Here is a 19,546-nt window from a genome sequence, read left to right on the forward strand (position 1 = left end):
CATCAGATGACAATGTACAGTCATTTTAAACTCAATACATTGATTTTTCTGAAGTAGAAATTCACTTATTTGTATGACCATTACAAGTTAAGTAAAAAATTGTCTTTTTTAAAAACTAATTTAAATTTGACGGCTTCAATACATTGAATGTTATTTGTATGAAGCCCTTGTCACTTGTATACCACTTCCAATACATCTGTAGGAAACAAAGATAATAACACAAACAATGCATTTTGATATGGTTTATATTTTATTGAAACAAAAAAATCACGGACCATATGACAGTTTTTACCAATAAAACCGGTCAAAACAACATGGGGATGAAATAAAAGGCTGGCTTGCCCTTGAAGCTGTATAAAGATTATTTCTTGTGGTTATGTCCTTAGGGAGGCGGGAGAGTAACAAAACAGGAAAACTGGTTCACATTTTTACAAAACTTTCAGTCTTAAATACTTAAAAAAGGTCAATTTTAATTTCAATATTCTGATATCTAAAAATATGTCATATATCAAAACATAACAGCTGGGCAACTGCAAGCTACCGCCCATTTGAGTTCAAACAGCAAACATAAAACCAAGTTGTACATACTACCATTGCTCTAACAAATTTGGTTCGAACCACAAATTGTGGACAAACTTTAACAAGCACACGCAGCAGCATGCCAGTTAGACATTTATTTCCTAGAAACTATAAAAAAACTTGTATAGTTAAAAAGATTCTACTTTTTTTTGAAACCGCCATTATGCATTTTCACAATGTACAGTTAATTGTTAAGTTAGAATATCTGTTGACTTATTGCAAAAAGATAACAGACTCCAGATTTTATATAATAAATCAACCAAGTGACCATCGGCTAAATAACACCACCCAAACGACAAAACAATGTGACCTCTAGAAAGATTTGACCTAAAAGTACATGAGGGAATAAATAAGCTGCCAAAAATTTACAGCTGCTACTTTACATTTCATTCAGTATGTATTATTCAGTTGAACTGTCAAAATTGGTTGAAATTTTAATTTTTTTTTTCCAAAATCTTGTTTAATAAGGTATGTCATTTATTGTAAAATATAGTAGCCAAAACAAAAGCCACATTAAAAAAAAAAAACCAAGTAGATGTGAATATATAGATTACACTAGGTCTCACTCTATTAGGCACAACTTGTCTTTTTATCTCTCAATGCATACCATTTAACATTATCAGCTATCTTTTTATCTGCTTCTAGAAAATCTTTCCAGGAAATAAAACCAATCTAGTAGAAATAGAATATATGTTTTAAAATCTCTCAAGTTTTGATGAAAGAATGTTGTATGATGAGGTAGGTTTTATAAAAAGACTTGAAATAAAATAGAAATCCAAAATATACCAAGGGCAATTTTAAAATATATAACCCAAAAATGTACAATTTTTATTAAAAACAAATTTATACACCGACATAATTACAATTTTTTTACTGAGAAAAACAACTGACTCTAAAGACAGAAACATGATGTGTATTTACACAAATGATTGTTTATAATATTTGTTGTCACAAGCCCCATTTGTCTCAAACAATCAACAGATTTACTTAATTACCCCAGACAAATATTCCATATATTACATGGTCCCTACCACACTGTTCTGACAAACTGAACTTTCCACCAAAAGAACACAATGCATTGTAATGAAAGTTGAAGATATTTTCAAACATTGACGCTATAGAAGACCAAAGCAGTATTTTCAACATTGCACATGTGTGCACTACACTGATTTCACTAAACAGTGGACATAATGCAGCTTTGTCTTCTGTGCAGTAACATTTTTGTCTCCTTGAATTTAGATGTATTTTATTTGTAAAAAGAAATGTAGAATCCAAAAGTTTGTCATGTAAACAAATCAATGAGGGTAAACAGCCTGGGCATGTTATGTGCCACCACTGGATCTATTCAATCATCCAGAATCTCACCCATCTAGCTTATCACACAACGTAGATGCACTTTTCTAATAGCTCAATAGCCCAAAACACCAACACCAGGTGTCAAATTTTGGTATAACACACACTTTCCTTACATTTTTTCCTACCAACAAAAGCTAACTTAAGTGCCTTAAAAATGTAAGTTATCATCACATAAGGCATTACAATCCACTGAAAGGCACAATATTCAAAAATAGAATTACCAGTGTAAAAACTATGGCCAGTGAGAAAGTTTGGTACTGAAACAACTAGGAGAGCTGCATTTAATGTCAGTAAGGTGTCTAGCCAAGAGTTGAGCAATTACACAATCAGCTACCAGTTTAAAAAGTCAAACAATTAGGGAATTATTTTACATATTTTGTTTCATAACAAATTGTAATTTAGCATTCCTCTTCTAAAATAAACAAGCAAAAGAAATTTTGATGTACATTAAACAACTTACACTTTAATAACTTAGCACACTTAAATAGTTAACTGAGTGCTTGGCAGTAGATTACATAATGCACTCCTGTGTAATAAAATTTTGACCAAACCTTTACAAAAAAATTGAAATAACAAAATTATCTGTGTGAGTACAAGAAATTATGGCAACCTTCCATTGAGTTTCAAATTGACAAATGCTATTTCAGTTTTTGTTGATAACTGCTGTAAATTCCAATTCATTTTATTGTTACTGTGTTCAAATGTTTCTGCGATAAAAATAATTCATGATATATGGTAAAATGAATGACTCAAAAGCTTTGTTATGCTTTAATCCAAGTTCTTTCTCATCTACAGCGGTAAAACATTCTGACACCTTTGTTTCATTCATGATTTTAAATAGTTAATGATACAAAACTGTACACCACATATATGGGTACTTGTAACTTGATGTCACATGAAATTTATACAAAATGGAACTCCACCATTACATCAAGTTGAAACAAAAATTTTAAAATTTTTAACATCACAATTGTATTAAATATTAAATAGAGTGTAAATGAATTTGAAATTGCAAATTGAGTGAAATAAGTCATTAATGGACAAAAAAAATCATTTCAGTGCTAAAAATATGACAACATATACATAAATAAAAAGTCAGTTAAATAGGTGAGCATCACCAGATGAGTGTATGGCACTTGATACAACATAGCATTCTGTTACAACATGCATTTGGTAAGACATTTCTGGGTTAATTTATCATCTCAGTACACCTTATCAAGTGTACAACTTATATGGCTGGACAAACACATGAAAATCACAAACAACAATCAACATGAGCAATTTGTGCTCTAGCTAAAGCTGATATGCCTTTGCTCTATAGTAACTAGCTCATGAATCTTTCCGAAGTTAAATGATGAGTGGCTCAACTAGTGCAGCCTACTGAATTCTTTCTCATATTTTCTGACCACAACCAGTTGACATAAATAAAACAACCAATTTCTTATGGTCCTTGTTTACAGTTTTATTCCTAACAGACTGAAGCTTATGACATGCTAAGAGTTTAAGCAATAAGTTTGAAGAAGCAGGAAATTCTGATTAGTGATATAACACTAAAATTATCTTTCTAAAAGTAACAGACCCTAGTATAAAAATCTAAACAATACCTGAGATAGAAATAGATTTTGATACAGAAAACTATTCATGGTGATTAAGAAAGTAACAATAAAATGTTGATCATGTATCTTTTACATTGTGTGGTTTTAATAGCTAATATTTATTACAACAAACAAAAAAAACACCATCTTAGCTACCGGTATAGAATGAAGTTATATATTACATTAAGAAAAAAAACATTCTCATCAATATATTTTAGAGGAAATGTTCAGTTTATGTTTACATCATTTGGAATGTCACTCTACTGACTACAATCTCATCAAGGTTAGCTGTAGCTAGAGTCTATACAAATAGCTTTTCTTTCTTAGTCTTGCTGCTCTAAATAGGGGTCGTACAGAAATATCAATGGGTGAAGGCACTGGATGCTTCAATAACCCAAGATTAACTGCTGCTACCTCATGCACAAAGAAGGGGGGGGGGGGAGAAAGAAGAAGAAGAGAGAACGCTGTCAGAACAAAAATTTACTACATTAAACCCACATCAAATATCCTCATCCAAAAGGATACTAGATAAAAAAATATTAGTTTTAAAAAAATATTCTAAGATTGGTCAGCTTGCTTGCTCAAAATTCTGAGCTATAAATAGAATCCAATTGGAACAAAGTAACGTCCCTAATGTCCAGTATCCAGACAGAAATAAGAAAAATCATGCAGCATCTGGATGATTGCTCCAGTTATCAATGCAAGAAATCAGAGATGGATCTTTCACATTTTCTTCACATTGTAACTGACCTTGATCATTCACAAAATAAGTAGGCCCATTGTTGGCTACAATAATCCAATGTAGGAATTTTCTTGAATTCACAGCCCTATGAGAAACCTTATTCCAACTGATAAATAAACCATTCCATCCTTGTTACTGGTCATTCCTCAGTCAGAGTTAGCGCCAGAGTCATTAGTGTTGTACATCTCAGCATACAGTTGGGGTATATGGAGCTGGGAGTTTTTGGTGATGACAAGACCCACGGCAATGTTGTGCTGCATGGAGAACTGGGAGAACTCAGACAGGCGCAGAAGCATTTCACCAAAACGTAGACTACCGTTGGGGAAGTTTTCTGTCAAAACATGCACTCATTCATTAGACAACCTAATCAAATATTTTCTTGTGGTAATCTAAATATTAAGAATATTATTCACTGATTTTTTACAAAGGTTGGGTAAGGAAGAAATCCCTATTTTTAGAGTATGCCTTTATACCAGTGCTAAATTGAATCAAATTAATTTGCTCAATTAATCATGCTTTATGGTTGAAAGGTATTTTTTTTTCAATGCTTGAAATCTATAGAGCAAATAAAGTAAAGTTCACTTATTTCTGTGAACTCGGCATCTGAAGGGATAGTGTTGTCAGCACTTTGCCTAGCTGCCTTTATGTTCCCTAATGTCAAACAGGCACCCTTCAGAGCTGGGTGGACTCAGGGATACCCTACAAATTTTAGCCCGAGATCTGAACTAGAGGCTTTTGGGTTAGCAGTTGTCCTGGACCGTAACATCCCATCAAGTATTTTAAAATAAGTGACTATGACTAAGTTATATGTTGGTTCTCACCTATTTCATATTCATGGAAGGCATCTGTGTATTTTTCTTTTAACTCCTTGATTTTTTTAGGATCTTCCAGTCCTGGGTACTCTGATAAAAAACAACACCTTGATGTTAATAAAAACAAAAGAACAAACAATACAACAATCTTTAACTGATGAATACAAACTGCTGAGCCCACAGCTCATGCAATCTTACAACTCTAGCAACAGAAACAAGCAGACAGATGAGACACTCACCTTCATCCAACAGCAACATACAAGACAGGTAGGCATATTCTGTGTCTGTCAGACACAAGCGCTTGGCCATCACACCAGTGTGCTTAAAGTGACTGAAGAGAATTTCAAATTCTGGAAACAACTCCTACAAAATAAAACACATTTACCATCAGAAACAAGTGAAACATTTGGTGTTACATAAATTTCTGTATGTTAAGCCATTGTTTGCATTGAAAATATCCAATATATATTTTGCCAATGTTTGTTTTAGTGCTAATGCACAGAAGTTGAGAAACCATGTAGCTTTAAAAAAGGTTAACATTTTAGGTGGGATCATAATATTTCAACCAAGTTCTGCCCAAGCACACCAACTGGAGTAAAAGAGCAGCTTACTTTGACAGGGGGTATTTCAAGTCTGGAGAAATTGAAGTAGTTATAGAAGCCAGTGTCAGGCTCGTACTCTCTGCTGTGGATCAGGATTACAATGCAGTAGGTGGCCATCTTTAACATCTGAACTTGATCATCAAGTTTTATGGCCTTGAAACCTGAAATATCAACATTAGGTTTAACTTTTTGTTTTAATTACACATTATGAAACCACCCCTCAGTTTCCACACTTGTAAATGAAACCACCACCCAGTTTCCATATTGGCTTTAAATGAACCCCCCCCCCCCCCCCCCCCCCTGTAAATACTTGTAAATGAAGCTAATGAGCACCAACAACTGACTTACCTGGAACCCTTTTAGCAAAGCGGACGATACACTTGGCATGGAAGTTGAAATGCTCCATCATCCTCTCCCAGCAGGCATCAACATTCTCAAACTTTTTAGGATCATAGATATCAGACTTGGCTCTATCCTGTGGACATCAACCCCATGTCAGAAACATAGTCAACCACACAAGACATGGTACCAGAAAAACAGCCCACATTTATAAACTTAGATAACAACTAGAGCATACAGCCCACATTTATAAACTTAGATCAAACAACTAGAGCATACTAATTTAGACAAGGCACATAGCATAGCTTTGATTTTTAATTCTACTCATTGTTTACATTAGCAATGACCAAGTGTTTATTTTTATCTTTATAACTTTTATCTTTATTATAACTTTATAACCTGTGGTTATGTAAGATCAAGAGTGTGCAGCACTTACTGTAACACATATATGAAACAGGTTGGTGGCAGCTGACTTGAGCTCATCATGGAGAGCCTGGAAAGTTAGAAACTTCCCGTTGTATTCCTGTACTGCTGACTTCTTGTGGACTGGCTGGGGCGTGGCTGGCTTAGGTTTGTGATAGTTCAGTGGGGAATTGAGCTGTGGAACTGGCGCGTTGGGTTTCATGTGGGCACTGTCTGCCCCACGTCTTGCAGTGGGTTTAGGCTGAGATTTGCTTTCCATCAGTTCTCTGTTGTACTGAGGGTAGTGCTGGGGCTGCCTGATGCTTAGGTTGTGAGGCTGGTAGGACTCTGGCGATCTGTCAGGGCTGAGCATGTGCTGTCTGTAGTGTTGCTGTCTGTCCTTGGTGTAGTCCAGCAGGGGGTTGGGGTAGGGCATGTCGCTGTGGTAGTGTTGGCTGTAGTGGGGTGGCTCAGACTCTGGTCTCAGGTAGGGTGAGCTGTGGTGCTGCTGGTGGTACTCACCAGCGTGGGGCTTGTTGTATGAGCACACGCTGTTGTAGCTGTTGGCTGGCTGGGGGGACGGGCTGGACGACCTCTCTGGGTAACCTTCTTTACCAGCTAGCCCTGGATATGTGTGCTGGTAGGTGGGGTAGGGCTGGCTGTAGTCCTCCCTGCTGGTGTAGTAATGTCTGGGGGCCTCGTCTCTGTCTACAGAGCTGTTTCTGTTGGATGGTCTATGCTGGGAGGTGTGCAGCTGCTGGTGGGAGGTGTGCAGCTGCTGGTGGGAGGTGTGCAGCCCCTGAGGTGTATGGACTGGTGAACTATAGCATGGGGATGGTGGGGGCTGGTAGGTTGGTAGTGGCAAGGGGTTCTGGTGGGTGGTGGCAGGCAGGTGAGCACTAGAATAGTTTGAGCTGGTTAAAGGTGAGCGAGACATGGACAGGTCAATGCCCTCATCCTGCGGCTGACTGTAGATGTCCAGCTGAGTGCAGGGGTGGAATGGTGGGGAGTTGTGGGGGTAAGGCTCCCTGCTGTGTCTTGAATGGTCCTGCACTGCTTGTGAGGGCATGCGGAACATTTCCTGATGTGAATGTATGATGGATGGGGGCGAGTGGATGTTTGAGCTGTCATCAGCATCCCTCCTAGCTTCTGTCCGCTTGTGTGAGTATTCAGCCATGGGGCTGGTCTTGTCTGTGCCGTGTGTGGTCTGGTGGTCCACGGACTGCAGGCTGTCCTCCATATCAGCAGCCATGCAGGGGTCAAGGACCACAGAATCAAAATTAAAATTGGAGGGGCTGGTGTCCATCTCGTGTTTATGGGGACCAGTGCCAGGCTCTGTCTTTAGAGCTACCTGCTTTTTGGCTTCAAGAGAAATGGCATGCTTCACTGCATTTGGCTGGCGACCAATGCGACTACCTGTATGAAAGAATTGACTTGAATTTAAGCATTGAAACCTGGTGAAAGTTTGCTATGGCAATGATTTAAAAAAAAAGCTCAATTTTCTAATAAAATTTTAAGGACACAACCAAATTAGCTAGTCACACCCACCTCCATATACTTTATTAAGCGCAACCACCTCCCATAGACATGGTTGGTCACACCCACCTTCTACAGACAAGGTTGGACACACCCACCTTCTACAGACAAGGTTGGACACACCCACTTACCACAGACAAGGTTGGACACACCCACTTACCACAGACAAGGTTGGACACACCCACCTTCAACAGACATGGATACACCCACCAAGGTTGGACACACCCACCTTCTACAGACAAGGTTGGACACACCCACCTTCTACAGACATGGTAGGACACACCCACCTTCTACAGACATAGTTGGACACACCCACCTCCCACAAACATAGTTGGACACACCCACCTCCCACAAACATAGTTGGACACACCCACCTCCCACAGACATAGTTGGCCACACCCACCTCCCACAGACATAGTTGGACACACCCACCTCCCAATGATACGGTTGGACACACCCACCTTCTACAGACATTCCTATCTGTAAACATTTGTTGTAACGACAAGCCTTGCACATGTTTCTAGTCATGGCATTGACTTCACAACCACTGTTCTTGCTACACTTGTAGGTATAGGCTTCTCTTTCTTTCACCATCCTCCTGAAGAAACCCTGTCAAACATTGCAACCAACAATCTCATCAGCTTGCCTTCACATTTACAACTAGTAACTAATAAGAATAAATTATTGTTGTTTTGATTACATTTTCTATCCCTACACACCATATAACACCTGGCCACCAACACACAAACACCTGGCCACCAACACACCATAAAACACCTGGCCACCAACACACCATAAAACACCTGGCCACCAACACACAAACACCTGGCCACCAACACACAAACACCTGGCCACCAACATACACCATAAAACACCTGGCCACCAACACACAAACACCTGGCCACAAACACCTGGCCACCAACACACCATAAAACACCTGGCCACCAACACACAAACACCTGGCCACCAACATACAAACACCTGGCCACCAACATACACCATAAAACACCTGGCCACCAACACACAAACACCTGGCCACCAACACACAAACACCTGGCCACCAACATACACCATAAAACACCTGGCCACCAACACACAAAAAACTGGCCACAAACACCTGGCCACCAACACACCATAAAACACCTGGCCACCAACACACAAACACCTGGCCACCAACACACAAACACCTGGCCACCAACATACACCATAAAACACTTGGCCACCAACATACACCATAAAACACCTGGCCACCAATACACCATAAAACACCTGGCCACAAACACCTGGCCACCAACACACAAACACCTGGCCACCAACACACAAACACCTGGCTACAAACACCTGGCCACCAACACACAAACACCTGGCCACCAATATACACCATAAAACACCTGGCCACCAACACACAAACACCTGGCCACAAACACCTGGCCACCAACACACCATAAAACACCTGGCCACCAACACACAAACACCTGGCCACCAACACACAAACACCTGGCCACCAACATACACCATAAAACACCTGGCCACCAACACACAAACACCTGGCCACCAACACACCATAAAACACCTGGCCACCAACACACAAACACCTGGCCACCAACACACAAACACCTGGCCACCAACATACACCATAAAACACCTGGCCACCAACACACACCTTAAAACACCTGGCCACCATAAAACACCTGGCCACCAACACACCATAAAACACCTGACCAGCATACATTATAAAACACCTGGCCACCTACCTTACAACCTTCGCAGGTGAGAGCACCGAAGTGAAACCCTGAGGACGGGGCTGAGCAGACGCGACAAGGAATTTCCTGCACCCCCACCTTGTTGGCACTCTTCTGCCCATCTTCTGTAACAAATAAGTATCACATCATGTACACATGTATCAAATCATGTACACATGTATCACATCATGTACAAAAAATATCATTTCATGTACATAAGTATCACATCATGTACACAAGTATCACATCATGAACAAAAAATATCATTTCATGTACATAAGTATCACATCATGTACACAAGTATCACATCATGTACAACAGTATCGCATCATGTACACAAGTATCACATCATGTACACAAGTATCGCATCATGTACAACATTATCACATTGTGTACAAAAGTATCACATCATGTACAATATCACATTGTGTACAAAAGTATCACATCATGTACACCAGTATCACATCATGTACAAAAGTATCACATCATGTACAAAAGTATCACATCGTGTACAAAAGTATCTTATCGTTTACAAAAGTATCACATCGTGTACAAAAGTATCACATCATGTACAATAGTATCACATCGTGTACACAAGTATCACATTTGTACAAAAGTATCAGAAGATGTTCAAATATCACATGGTGTACAAATGTATCATTTGTTATAAAAATTGATATAAGGTACACATGTATTACATCATGTACACATGTTTTATATGGTATATCAAATGTATAAATTATATAAGCATGTAGTATTATGTAAGAAGTACACTGAATGATCCGTGTTTCTTTCAGACATTTGTCATTGTGTGTGTGTGCATATGGTTGACGGTGTTGGGTGTGTTTGTTACAGCCACACAGCTGGGTGTGGGTAACCTGAAAAGGTTTAAGAACCTCTATGCCAGTCTATGCTGTGAGATCAACACGTGAATGAGGCCGAAGAACGCCACAGTGTAAATGTGTTCCACTTGTTACAGGCTGGCAATCAACAGATGGCGCAGATAGCGAAATGATGGGGGGGGGGGGGGGGGGAGAGAGAGAGAGAGAGAAAACATTAGCAGGGCAGGGTAGGGGTGGTAAACAGGGTTTCTCTCAGATATTTTGTTGGGGCCGCCCAAAAACTGTTGTAGACACAGCTCTATAGCGTGAGCAGGGATGACGAAATTCTGTGACTGCTTGCTGCACGTGCTCTAAAACATCAGCAGGGAGGTCAAGGTTGACAAGAAACACGATGACCTTTATTTACCGACACAACCAAATGAGATACATCGCTTGGTTAGCTCAAGGCAAAAAACAGATTTTATACAGGGTAGCTAGAAACTACACACTTTAATACAGGGTAGCTAGAAACTACCCACTTTTATACAGGGTAGCTAGAAACTACCCACTTTTATACAGGGTAGCTAGAAACTACCCACTTTCATACAGGGTAGCTAGAAACTACCCACTTTTATACAGGGTAGCTAGAAACTACCCACTTTTATACAGGGTAGCTAGAAACTACCCACTTTCATACAGGGTAGCTAGAAACTACCCACTTTCATACAGGGTAGCTAGAAACTACCCACTTTATACTGGGTATAACAACAACAACAACTACATGGAACTCTGGTGTAAAATGTCCTAATCTATTCTACCCACCCCCTACCCTCTGAATTAACGAAAATTTGTGGCCAAAATTTTTTTTTCACTAACAAAAATGGCAAAGCCTTATACATCTTCAAATAATGAACGCTTGTTTACAGCCACGCTTCTATGAGAAGCCATACAAACTTCAACATTCGATGTCGGTTTCTTTTATGGCGTCCCCCACCAATATTGTTTGGTGCGGATTAACATATTTAAAAAAAAAAACAACAAAAGAATAAAATACTGAATCAATGAATAAATCAATGAGGTATGTGAGAATAAAGTAGAGCCCCGACTATGTATATATATATATACACAATAGACTGGTTTTAAAAACTTGAGTGTGCTACTTCATCTTATGGCGTCTAGATGTTTCTGTTGGACTAGAGATGCTCGAAAATCCTGGCTTACGTCTAAAAATTGACAGAGATCGTGCAAAAAAAATGAAACATCTGTAAAAATATACAAGACGTTTCTTCATCAAAGGAAAAACGCAGTTTAGAGGTAGCAAGTTCATAGAATGGACCGTGTCTAGAGAACACAGGGGCAGCAAGTTCATAATATGGACAGTGTCTAGAGAACACAGTGGCAGCAAGTTCATAATATGGACAGTGTCTAGAGAAAACAGGGGCAGCAAGTTCATAATATGGACAGTGTCTAGAGAACACAGGGGCAGCAAGTTCATAATATGGACAGTGTCTAGAGAACACAGGGGCAGCAAGTTCATAATATGGACAGTGTCTAGAGAACACAGGGGCAGCAAGTTCATAATATGGAAAGTGTCTAGACAACACAGGGGCAGCAAGTTCATAATATGGACCGTGTCTAGAGAACACAGGGGCAGCAAGTTCATAATATGGACCGTGTCTAGAGAACACAGGGGCAGCAAGTTCATAATATGGACCGTGTCTAGAGAACACAGGGGCAGCAAGTTCATAATATGGACAGTGTCTAGAGAACACAGGGGCAGCAAGTTCATAATATGGACAGTGTCTAGAGAACACAGGGGCAGCAAGTTCATAATATGGACAGTGTCTAGAGAACACAGGGGCAGCAAGTTCATAATATGGACAGTGTCTAGAGAACACAGGGGCAGCAAGTTCATAATATGGACAGTGTCTAGAGAACACAGGGGCAGCAAGTTCATAATATGGACAGTGTCTAGAGAACACAGGGGCAGCAAGTTCATAATATGGACAGTGTCTAGAGAACACAGGGGCAGCAAGTTCATAATATGGACAGTGTCTAGAGAACACAGGGGCAGCAAGTTCATAATATGGACAGTGTCTAGAGAACACAGGGGCAGCAAGTTCATAATATGGACAGTGTCTAGAGAACACAGGGGCAGCAAGTTCATAATATGGACAGTGTCTAGAGAACACAGGGGCAGCAAGTTCATAATATGGACAGTGTCTAGAGAACACAGGGGCAGCAAGTTCATAATATGGAAAGTGTCTAGACAACACAGGGGCAGCAAGTTCATAATATGGACCGTGTCTAGAGAACACAGGGGCAGCAAGTTCATAATATGGACAGTGTCTAGAGAACACAGGGGCAGCAAGTTCATAATATGGAAAGTGTCTAGACAACACAGGGGCAGCAAGTTCATAATATGGACCGTGTCTAGAGAACACAGGGGCAGCAAGTTCATAATATGGACAGTGTCTAGAGAACACAGGGGCAGCAAGTTCATAATATGGACAGTGTCTAGAGAACACAGGGGCAGCAAGTTCATAATATGGACAGTGTCTAGAGAACACAGGGGCAGCAAGTTCATAATATGGACAGTGTCTAGAGAACACAGGGGCAGCAAGTTCATAATATGGACAGTGTCTAGAGAACACAGGGGCAGCAAGTTCATAATATGGACAGTGTCTAGAGAACACAGGGGCAGCAAGTTCATAATATGGACAGTGTCTAGAGAACACAGGGGCAGCAAGTTCATAATATGGACAGTGTCTAGAGAACACAGGGGCAGCAAGTTCATAATATGGACAGTGTCTAGAGAACACAGGGGCAGCAAGTTCATAATATGGACCGTGTCTAGAGAACACAGGGGCAGCAAGTTCATAATATGGACCGTGTCTAGAGAACACAGGGGCAGCAAGTTCATAATATGGACAGTGTCTAGAGAACACAGGGGCAGCAAGTTCATAATATGGACAGTGTCTAGAGAACACAGGGGCAGCAAGTTCACTTGCAAGACACTTTCTTCCAACCAAGCCTTTTATAGTTGAAAACACATACACACGCATACACATGACATCAACAAGAAATTGGTTCTGTCACTTCCTTTAAGAGAAATCCATTAGTTGGCTTTTACATGGGGTTTGATTGTATTGTAGTCGACGTTATTGTCTGCCTGCTATAAAACATGTTTTTTTTTCTTATTTCTTTATTTAACACGAGCCGACCCGCGGCCTAGCATACGCCGCTATTTAGTTGTTTTTTTTTCCTACTTTTCAGTAATTCATAGTTTGTGAATTAGACACTACCAATGCTGCTACTGAAAATATTTTGCTTTAAAACACTGTCAGTATCTATATAAATAATTTATACATTAAAAGGAAATTGGTCCTAATAGAGTTTTTTGCACGTAAACCCCACAGACACGAACTTAAAAACTTTTGAAATATATATTTATCACGCAATATATTCTCGACATATTCAAAGATTTGGTTAAACACAGAAGGATTAGGATTAGGTCGGTTTGTGCCTGTTACTGGTGTGCTTTGCTAAGGACAGGACGTAGAGAGGAAGTAAATGTTTGGCGTTATCTATCTGCTCAAATTAAAGTATCCGTTTACCATGACGACCAGTTTGTTGTTCTCAAGTGGTTGATTGGCTCGTGCAAGCTTGTAATGATGCTAATTCTGTCAGCTGTTACACAAGCTAATGATCGATGATAGGCGAGCACGGACTCACTCATGTCCGATGATTACAAAGCTGTTACCAATATCTTACCATTGATTATACACCAGAGCATCACAGGCAGGCCACACATGGACTGCAAGAATGTCAGTCTTCCCAGGGTGATGACAACATCGTGTGTACACGTTGGTAAAATGTGTTCACGATGGTAAGAGCAAAAAGTGCACAATGACATGTGTTCACGATGGTAAGAGCAAAAAGTGCACAATGACATGTGTTCACGATGGTAAGAGCAAAAAGTGCACAATGACATGTGTTCACGATGGTAAGAGCAAAAAGTGCACAATGACATGTGTTCACGATGGTAAGAGCAAAAAGTGAACAATGACATGTGTTCACGATGGTAAGAGCAAAAGGGTACAATGTGTACAAGATGGTAAGAGCAAAAGGGTACAATGTGTACACAATGGTAAGAGCAAAAGGGTACAATGTGTACAAGATAGTAAGAGCAAAAAGTGCACAATGTGTTCACAATGGTAAGAGCAAAAGGGTACAATGTGTACAAGATAGTAAGAGCAAAAAGTGCACAATGTGTTCACAATGGTAAGAGCAAAAAGGTACAATGTGTACAATATGGTAATAAAATGTGTAATATCGTGTCTTGGACAGTTCGGGTAAGAGAATGAATGCTAGGCTATGACGTTGTATAATGGCAGAACATTGATGACTACATCCAAACAAAACACGGCTATATATGTTAGAACATGAGAATATTACGGGGAGAAATACACTATGTGTATAGGTACATGTGTGTGTTTCATTTGCAATGTTACAGTTTTACTTTACTAACGGCATTTTATTTAATTAATCATGACAACATTCAAACACTTACCACCACATAAGCCCCCACCAACCACCGTATGACCCCCACAACCACCGTACGACCCCCACCAACCACCGTACGACCCCCACCAACCACCGTATGACCCCCACCAACCACCGTACGACCCCCACCAACCACCGTACGACCCCCACCAACCACCGTACGACCCCCACCAACCACCATACGACCCCACCAACCAACCACCGTACGACCCCCACCAACCACCGTACGACCCCACCAACCACCGTACGACCCCACCAACCACCGTACGACCCCACCAACCACCGTACGACCCCCACCAACCACCGTACGACCCCCACCAACCACCGTACGACCCCCACCAACCAACCACCGTACGACCCCCACCAACCACCGTACGACCCCCACCAACCAACCACCGTACGACCCCCACCAACCAACCACCGTACGACCCCCACCAACCAACCACCGTACGACCCCCACCAACCACCGTACGACCCCCACCAACCACCGTACGACCACTACAGACAGTGACAACTTACTGGGGTAGAACATGTTGAGTTGCAGACATTTCTGGTACCGACCCCCACCAACCACCGTACGACCCCCACCAACCACCGTACGACCCCCACCAACCACCGTACGACCCCCACCAACCACCGTACGACCCCCACCAACCACCGTACGACCCCCACCAACCAACCACCGTACGACCCCCACCAACCACCGTACGACCCCCACCAACCACCGTACGACCCCCACCAACCAACCACCGTACGACCCCCACCAACCAACCACCGTACGACCCCCACCAACCAACCACCGTACGACCCCCACCAACCAACCACCGTACGACCCCCACCAACCAACCACCGTACGACCCCCACCAACCAACCACCGTACGACCCCCACCAACCAACCACCGTACGACCCCCACCAACCACCGTACGACCCCCACCAACCACCGTACGACCCCCACCAACCACCGTACGACCACTACAGACAGTGACAACTTACTGGGGTAGAACATGTTGAGTTGCAGACATTTCTGGTACCGACAGTACTGGCAGTGGACCCGGCTCTCCTTGGTGATGACGCAATCTTTCTGTCTCAGGCAGACGTACCGGGGCTTGTCCAACTTTGATGCCCGGATGAAGAATTTCTGGCGAGAGAATGTCTTGAGGTGAGTACATCGTGTATAGATCATTACAGCTAGACTTTATATACAATTAGGCTTGATCATGTCAACCACACGTTTCCAATGGGGGGAAAAAAGACATTAAAAAAGGAAACGTATGGATATAAAAAAAATGTAGTGATTTAACGAGACGATAGTGTTAGCTGGTCCAATTTATCCCGACATAAAATTGGATAGGCCTAAGGCTTCAACCTTTAAAGACGAAGAGAAAGACAGCAACACTGGAGTCAACACCCCTACACGTCACGCGATTAAATTGGAGAAATGACGTCTGCAAGTGATATGGCTAGCCCGTAGCTATAACCATACAAGACACTGAGACAGCTAGTGGGACATTACAAGACACTGAGACAGCTAGTGGGACATTACAAGACACTGAGACAGCTAGTGGGACATTACAAGACACTGAGACAGCTAGTGGGACATTACAAGACACTGAGACAGCTAGTGGGACATTACAAGACACTGAGACAGCTAGTGGGACATTACAAGACACTGAGACAGCTAGTGGGACATCACAAGACACTGAGACAGCTAGTGGGACATCACAAGACACTGAGACAGCTAGTGGGACATTACAAGACACTGAGACAGCTAGTGGGACATCACAAGACACTGAGACAGCTAGTGGGACATCACAAGACACACACAGCTAGTGGGACATCACAAGACACTGAGACAGCTAGTGGGACATAAAACACTGAGACAGCTAGTGAGACATGACAAAACACATACAGCTAGTGAGACATTATAAGACACATACAGCTAGTGGCCCAGCTTTGTGGCCCTATCTAGATGAACTCATGTACAAATGATTTTCTCCACTTTACAAAAAATCGCAAGCCTTGGAGCCAGGTTGAGCTAAAAATAGACTGTTAGGTCGAGCCGAAATGACAGCTCTGATTAAATTCTATCATAACAGACTTCTCTCACTCCGCTGTTTTCTAACAAAACAAGACATTTCTCCAAACTGGAGAATCCATTAAACCACTACTTTCAATTATTACAAATAAGCCAATCCGGTTATTTCCTATGAATTTGCCGACTTTGTTGATTCCAGTGTTTCTTCAAGACTTTTTTCTGGGAGGGGGGGGGCGTTCTAAAATATCCGGATCCGGAGGGGGGCGGGGCGGACACTGCTAAAAGCATATATTGTCTATATAAATTCATTTCATTTCGTTGGGTGGGTGGGTGGGGGGGGGGGGGCGCCAGAGATGCCTGGAAGAAACTCTGATTCCGACGTCAGTCATTTCAATTAAATATACTCGATCCGTAAGGTTAAATAAACTATCGTCTACTAGTATTGTATTCGATGTGGAACCGTCTCTAGCAGAATGTCCAGCCTGTTAAGACGGTAGGACAGTTCTAGCTAGACACTAGTTCGTCTTACACTGAACACACGCCTAACAAATACAATAAAACAGAAGTAATCTATATGTGTATTTGTTGAGGTGGGTAGATGTATTTAACTTTCTCATTTACGCAAGAAATATTTCTTTAAAGTTCACTTTCTGCGAATAAAAAACAAGGCGTCAAATGTTTAGTAAATCATGCCAAATTTGCTCTCATCCGCCGATTTTAACAGAAACTAGGTCAGTCACCTTGGTTTTTATATCGTAGTTGGAAACTAGGTCAGTAACCTTTGATCTTCAGGGTGCAGATCCCGTGTGTAGTGATGAAACACGAACAGATCAAGTCAGGCCCTAGAATATATTGTTTTATATTGGGTGTGTTGTATAAGACACGTCTAGGCCAACTCAACTTTGTAGTTCACACACAGCCTGTATTTGGACTGAACTAATCGCCACCTCGAGCATACACAGTTGAGGGCAACACTACCAGATACAGAGCTGTATCAACAACACGTTTTATACAGTTGAGGGCCACACAACCAGATACAGAGCTGTATCAACAACACGTTTTATACAGATGAGGGCCACACAGCCAGATACAGAGCTGTATCAACAACACGTTTTATACAGTTGAGTGCCACACTACCAGATACAGAGCTGTATCAACAACACGTTTTATACAGATGAGGGCCACACTACCAGATACAGAGCTATATCAACAACACGTTTTATACACTACCAGATACAGAGCTATATCAACAACACGTTTTATACAGTTGAGTGCCACACTACCAGATACAGAGCTATATCAACAACACGTTTTATACACTACCAGATACAGAGCTATATCAACAACACGTTTTATACACTACCAGATACAGAGCTATATCAACAACACGTTTTATACAGATGAGGGCCACACTACCAGATACAGAGCTGTATCAACAACACGTTTTATACACAACCAGATACAGAGCTATATCAACAACACGTTTTATACACAACCGGATACAGATGTTCGGCCTGTGTTTTTCACATAGCAACATACAGCCTTACCTACCCTGTGATAATATTACCACCTTACACGTTTGTACACCAACTCTAACGGAGAAACAGCTTTGTGATAGAGTGTGTCAAAAAAAATTAATTATGTTTCTTCTGTGAATACTCCAATTATTATCAATACTTGGCATTTCTAAATGTCTAATTTAAACACACAGAGCTCAATGATTTCATCCGTTCAATGTTGGTCAGAGTGGCAGTCATACAGGGGTAGATGGGACAGTACAAGGAATGTCTTAGGTGGCAGTTGGATGACACACTTCCAGGACGGTTACCAAGACAACACGAAAGAGAACGTTACGTCACGAGAGATCATGCGATGTCACTCTCAAAGAAAATATCCAACATCTTTTATCTGAAGAAATCGACAATGCTTCGTCATACGTGGGAACGCGAGCTTTATTTGTGAAATGTAACGCTTACAATGGCGTTTGTTTACAGTTGCCATGGTTTCCGGGAGGGTAGTCTAGGATACAATCAGCTGCTCTTTGACAAGTTTTCTTAAAGTAATAGTAAACGTTCCGCAATAAATGGAGGAGAAAAATGAAGCGATTTAAAATGATAGTTTTTTGTTGTAGTTAAAATAAATGAGGAGCGAAATCGACTGGAAAAAATAAAGAGATGAAAAAAGTCTAGAATCCACATAGAGAACACGGTGTGACGGTATTATCGCAACATTAGATGAAAATAACTTCCTACATGCAGAATACAGGGTCGCCATGTTGCATTACACATGAATCACGTGACCCACCCACGCAGCATACTGTCGGCTGTTCGGGCCTCACTGTAAAGCTAGATATAGGATGTGGATCAAACATCTTCAAACAATTAGTACTGTTTATTCTTTTCATACTGAAACATTCCC

At 41.2% G+C, this 19,546-nt stretch overlaps 1 protein-coding gene across 6 annotated transcripts in view; it reads right to left on the minus strand.

The window, feature by feature from the left end:
* Nucleotides 1-229: 229 nt before the first annotated feature.
* The window catches only part of LOC131940188 (uncharacterized), a 55,914-nt gene continuing 36,597 nt past the window's right edge, over nt 230-19,546 (minus strand). For all 6 annotated transcript variants that reach the window (XM_059298825.1, XM_059298846.1, XM_059298838.1 and 3 more), the window contains exons 3-11: nt 16,087-16,231; nt 9,718-9,830; nt 8,425-8,572; nt 6,462-7,843; nt 6,035-6,161; nt 5,696-5,847; nt 5,324-5,447; nt 5,094-5,174; nt 230-4,603 (exon numbers count right to left, since the gene is read on the minus strand). In XM_059298825.1, the coding sequence (XP_059154808.1) occupies nt 4,419-4,603; nt 5,094-5,174; nt 5,324-5,447; nt 5,696-5,847; nt 6,035-6,161; nt 6,462-7,843; nt 8,425-8,572; nt 9,718-9,830; nt 16,087-16,231 (2,457 nt within the window). In that variant the 3' untranslated portion in view covers nt 230-4,418. The remainder of the gene's footprint in view (nt 4,604-5,093; nt 5,175-5,323; nt 5,448-5,695; nt 5,848-6,034; nt 6,162-6,461; nt 7,844-8,424; nt 8,573-9,717; nt 9,831-16,086; nt 16,232-19,546) is intronic.

This window comes from Physella acuta, unplaced genomic scaffold, assembly GCF_028476545.2.
Source record: "Physella acuta isolate Inbredline_101_S28 unplaced genomic scaffold, ASM2847654v3 ptg000021l, whole genome shotgun sequence".
NCBI classification, from domain to species: Eukaryota; Metazoa; Mollusca; class Gastropoda; family Physidae; genus Physella; species Physella acuta.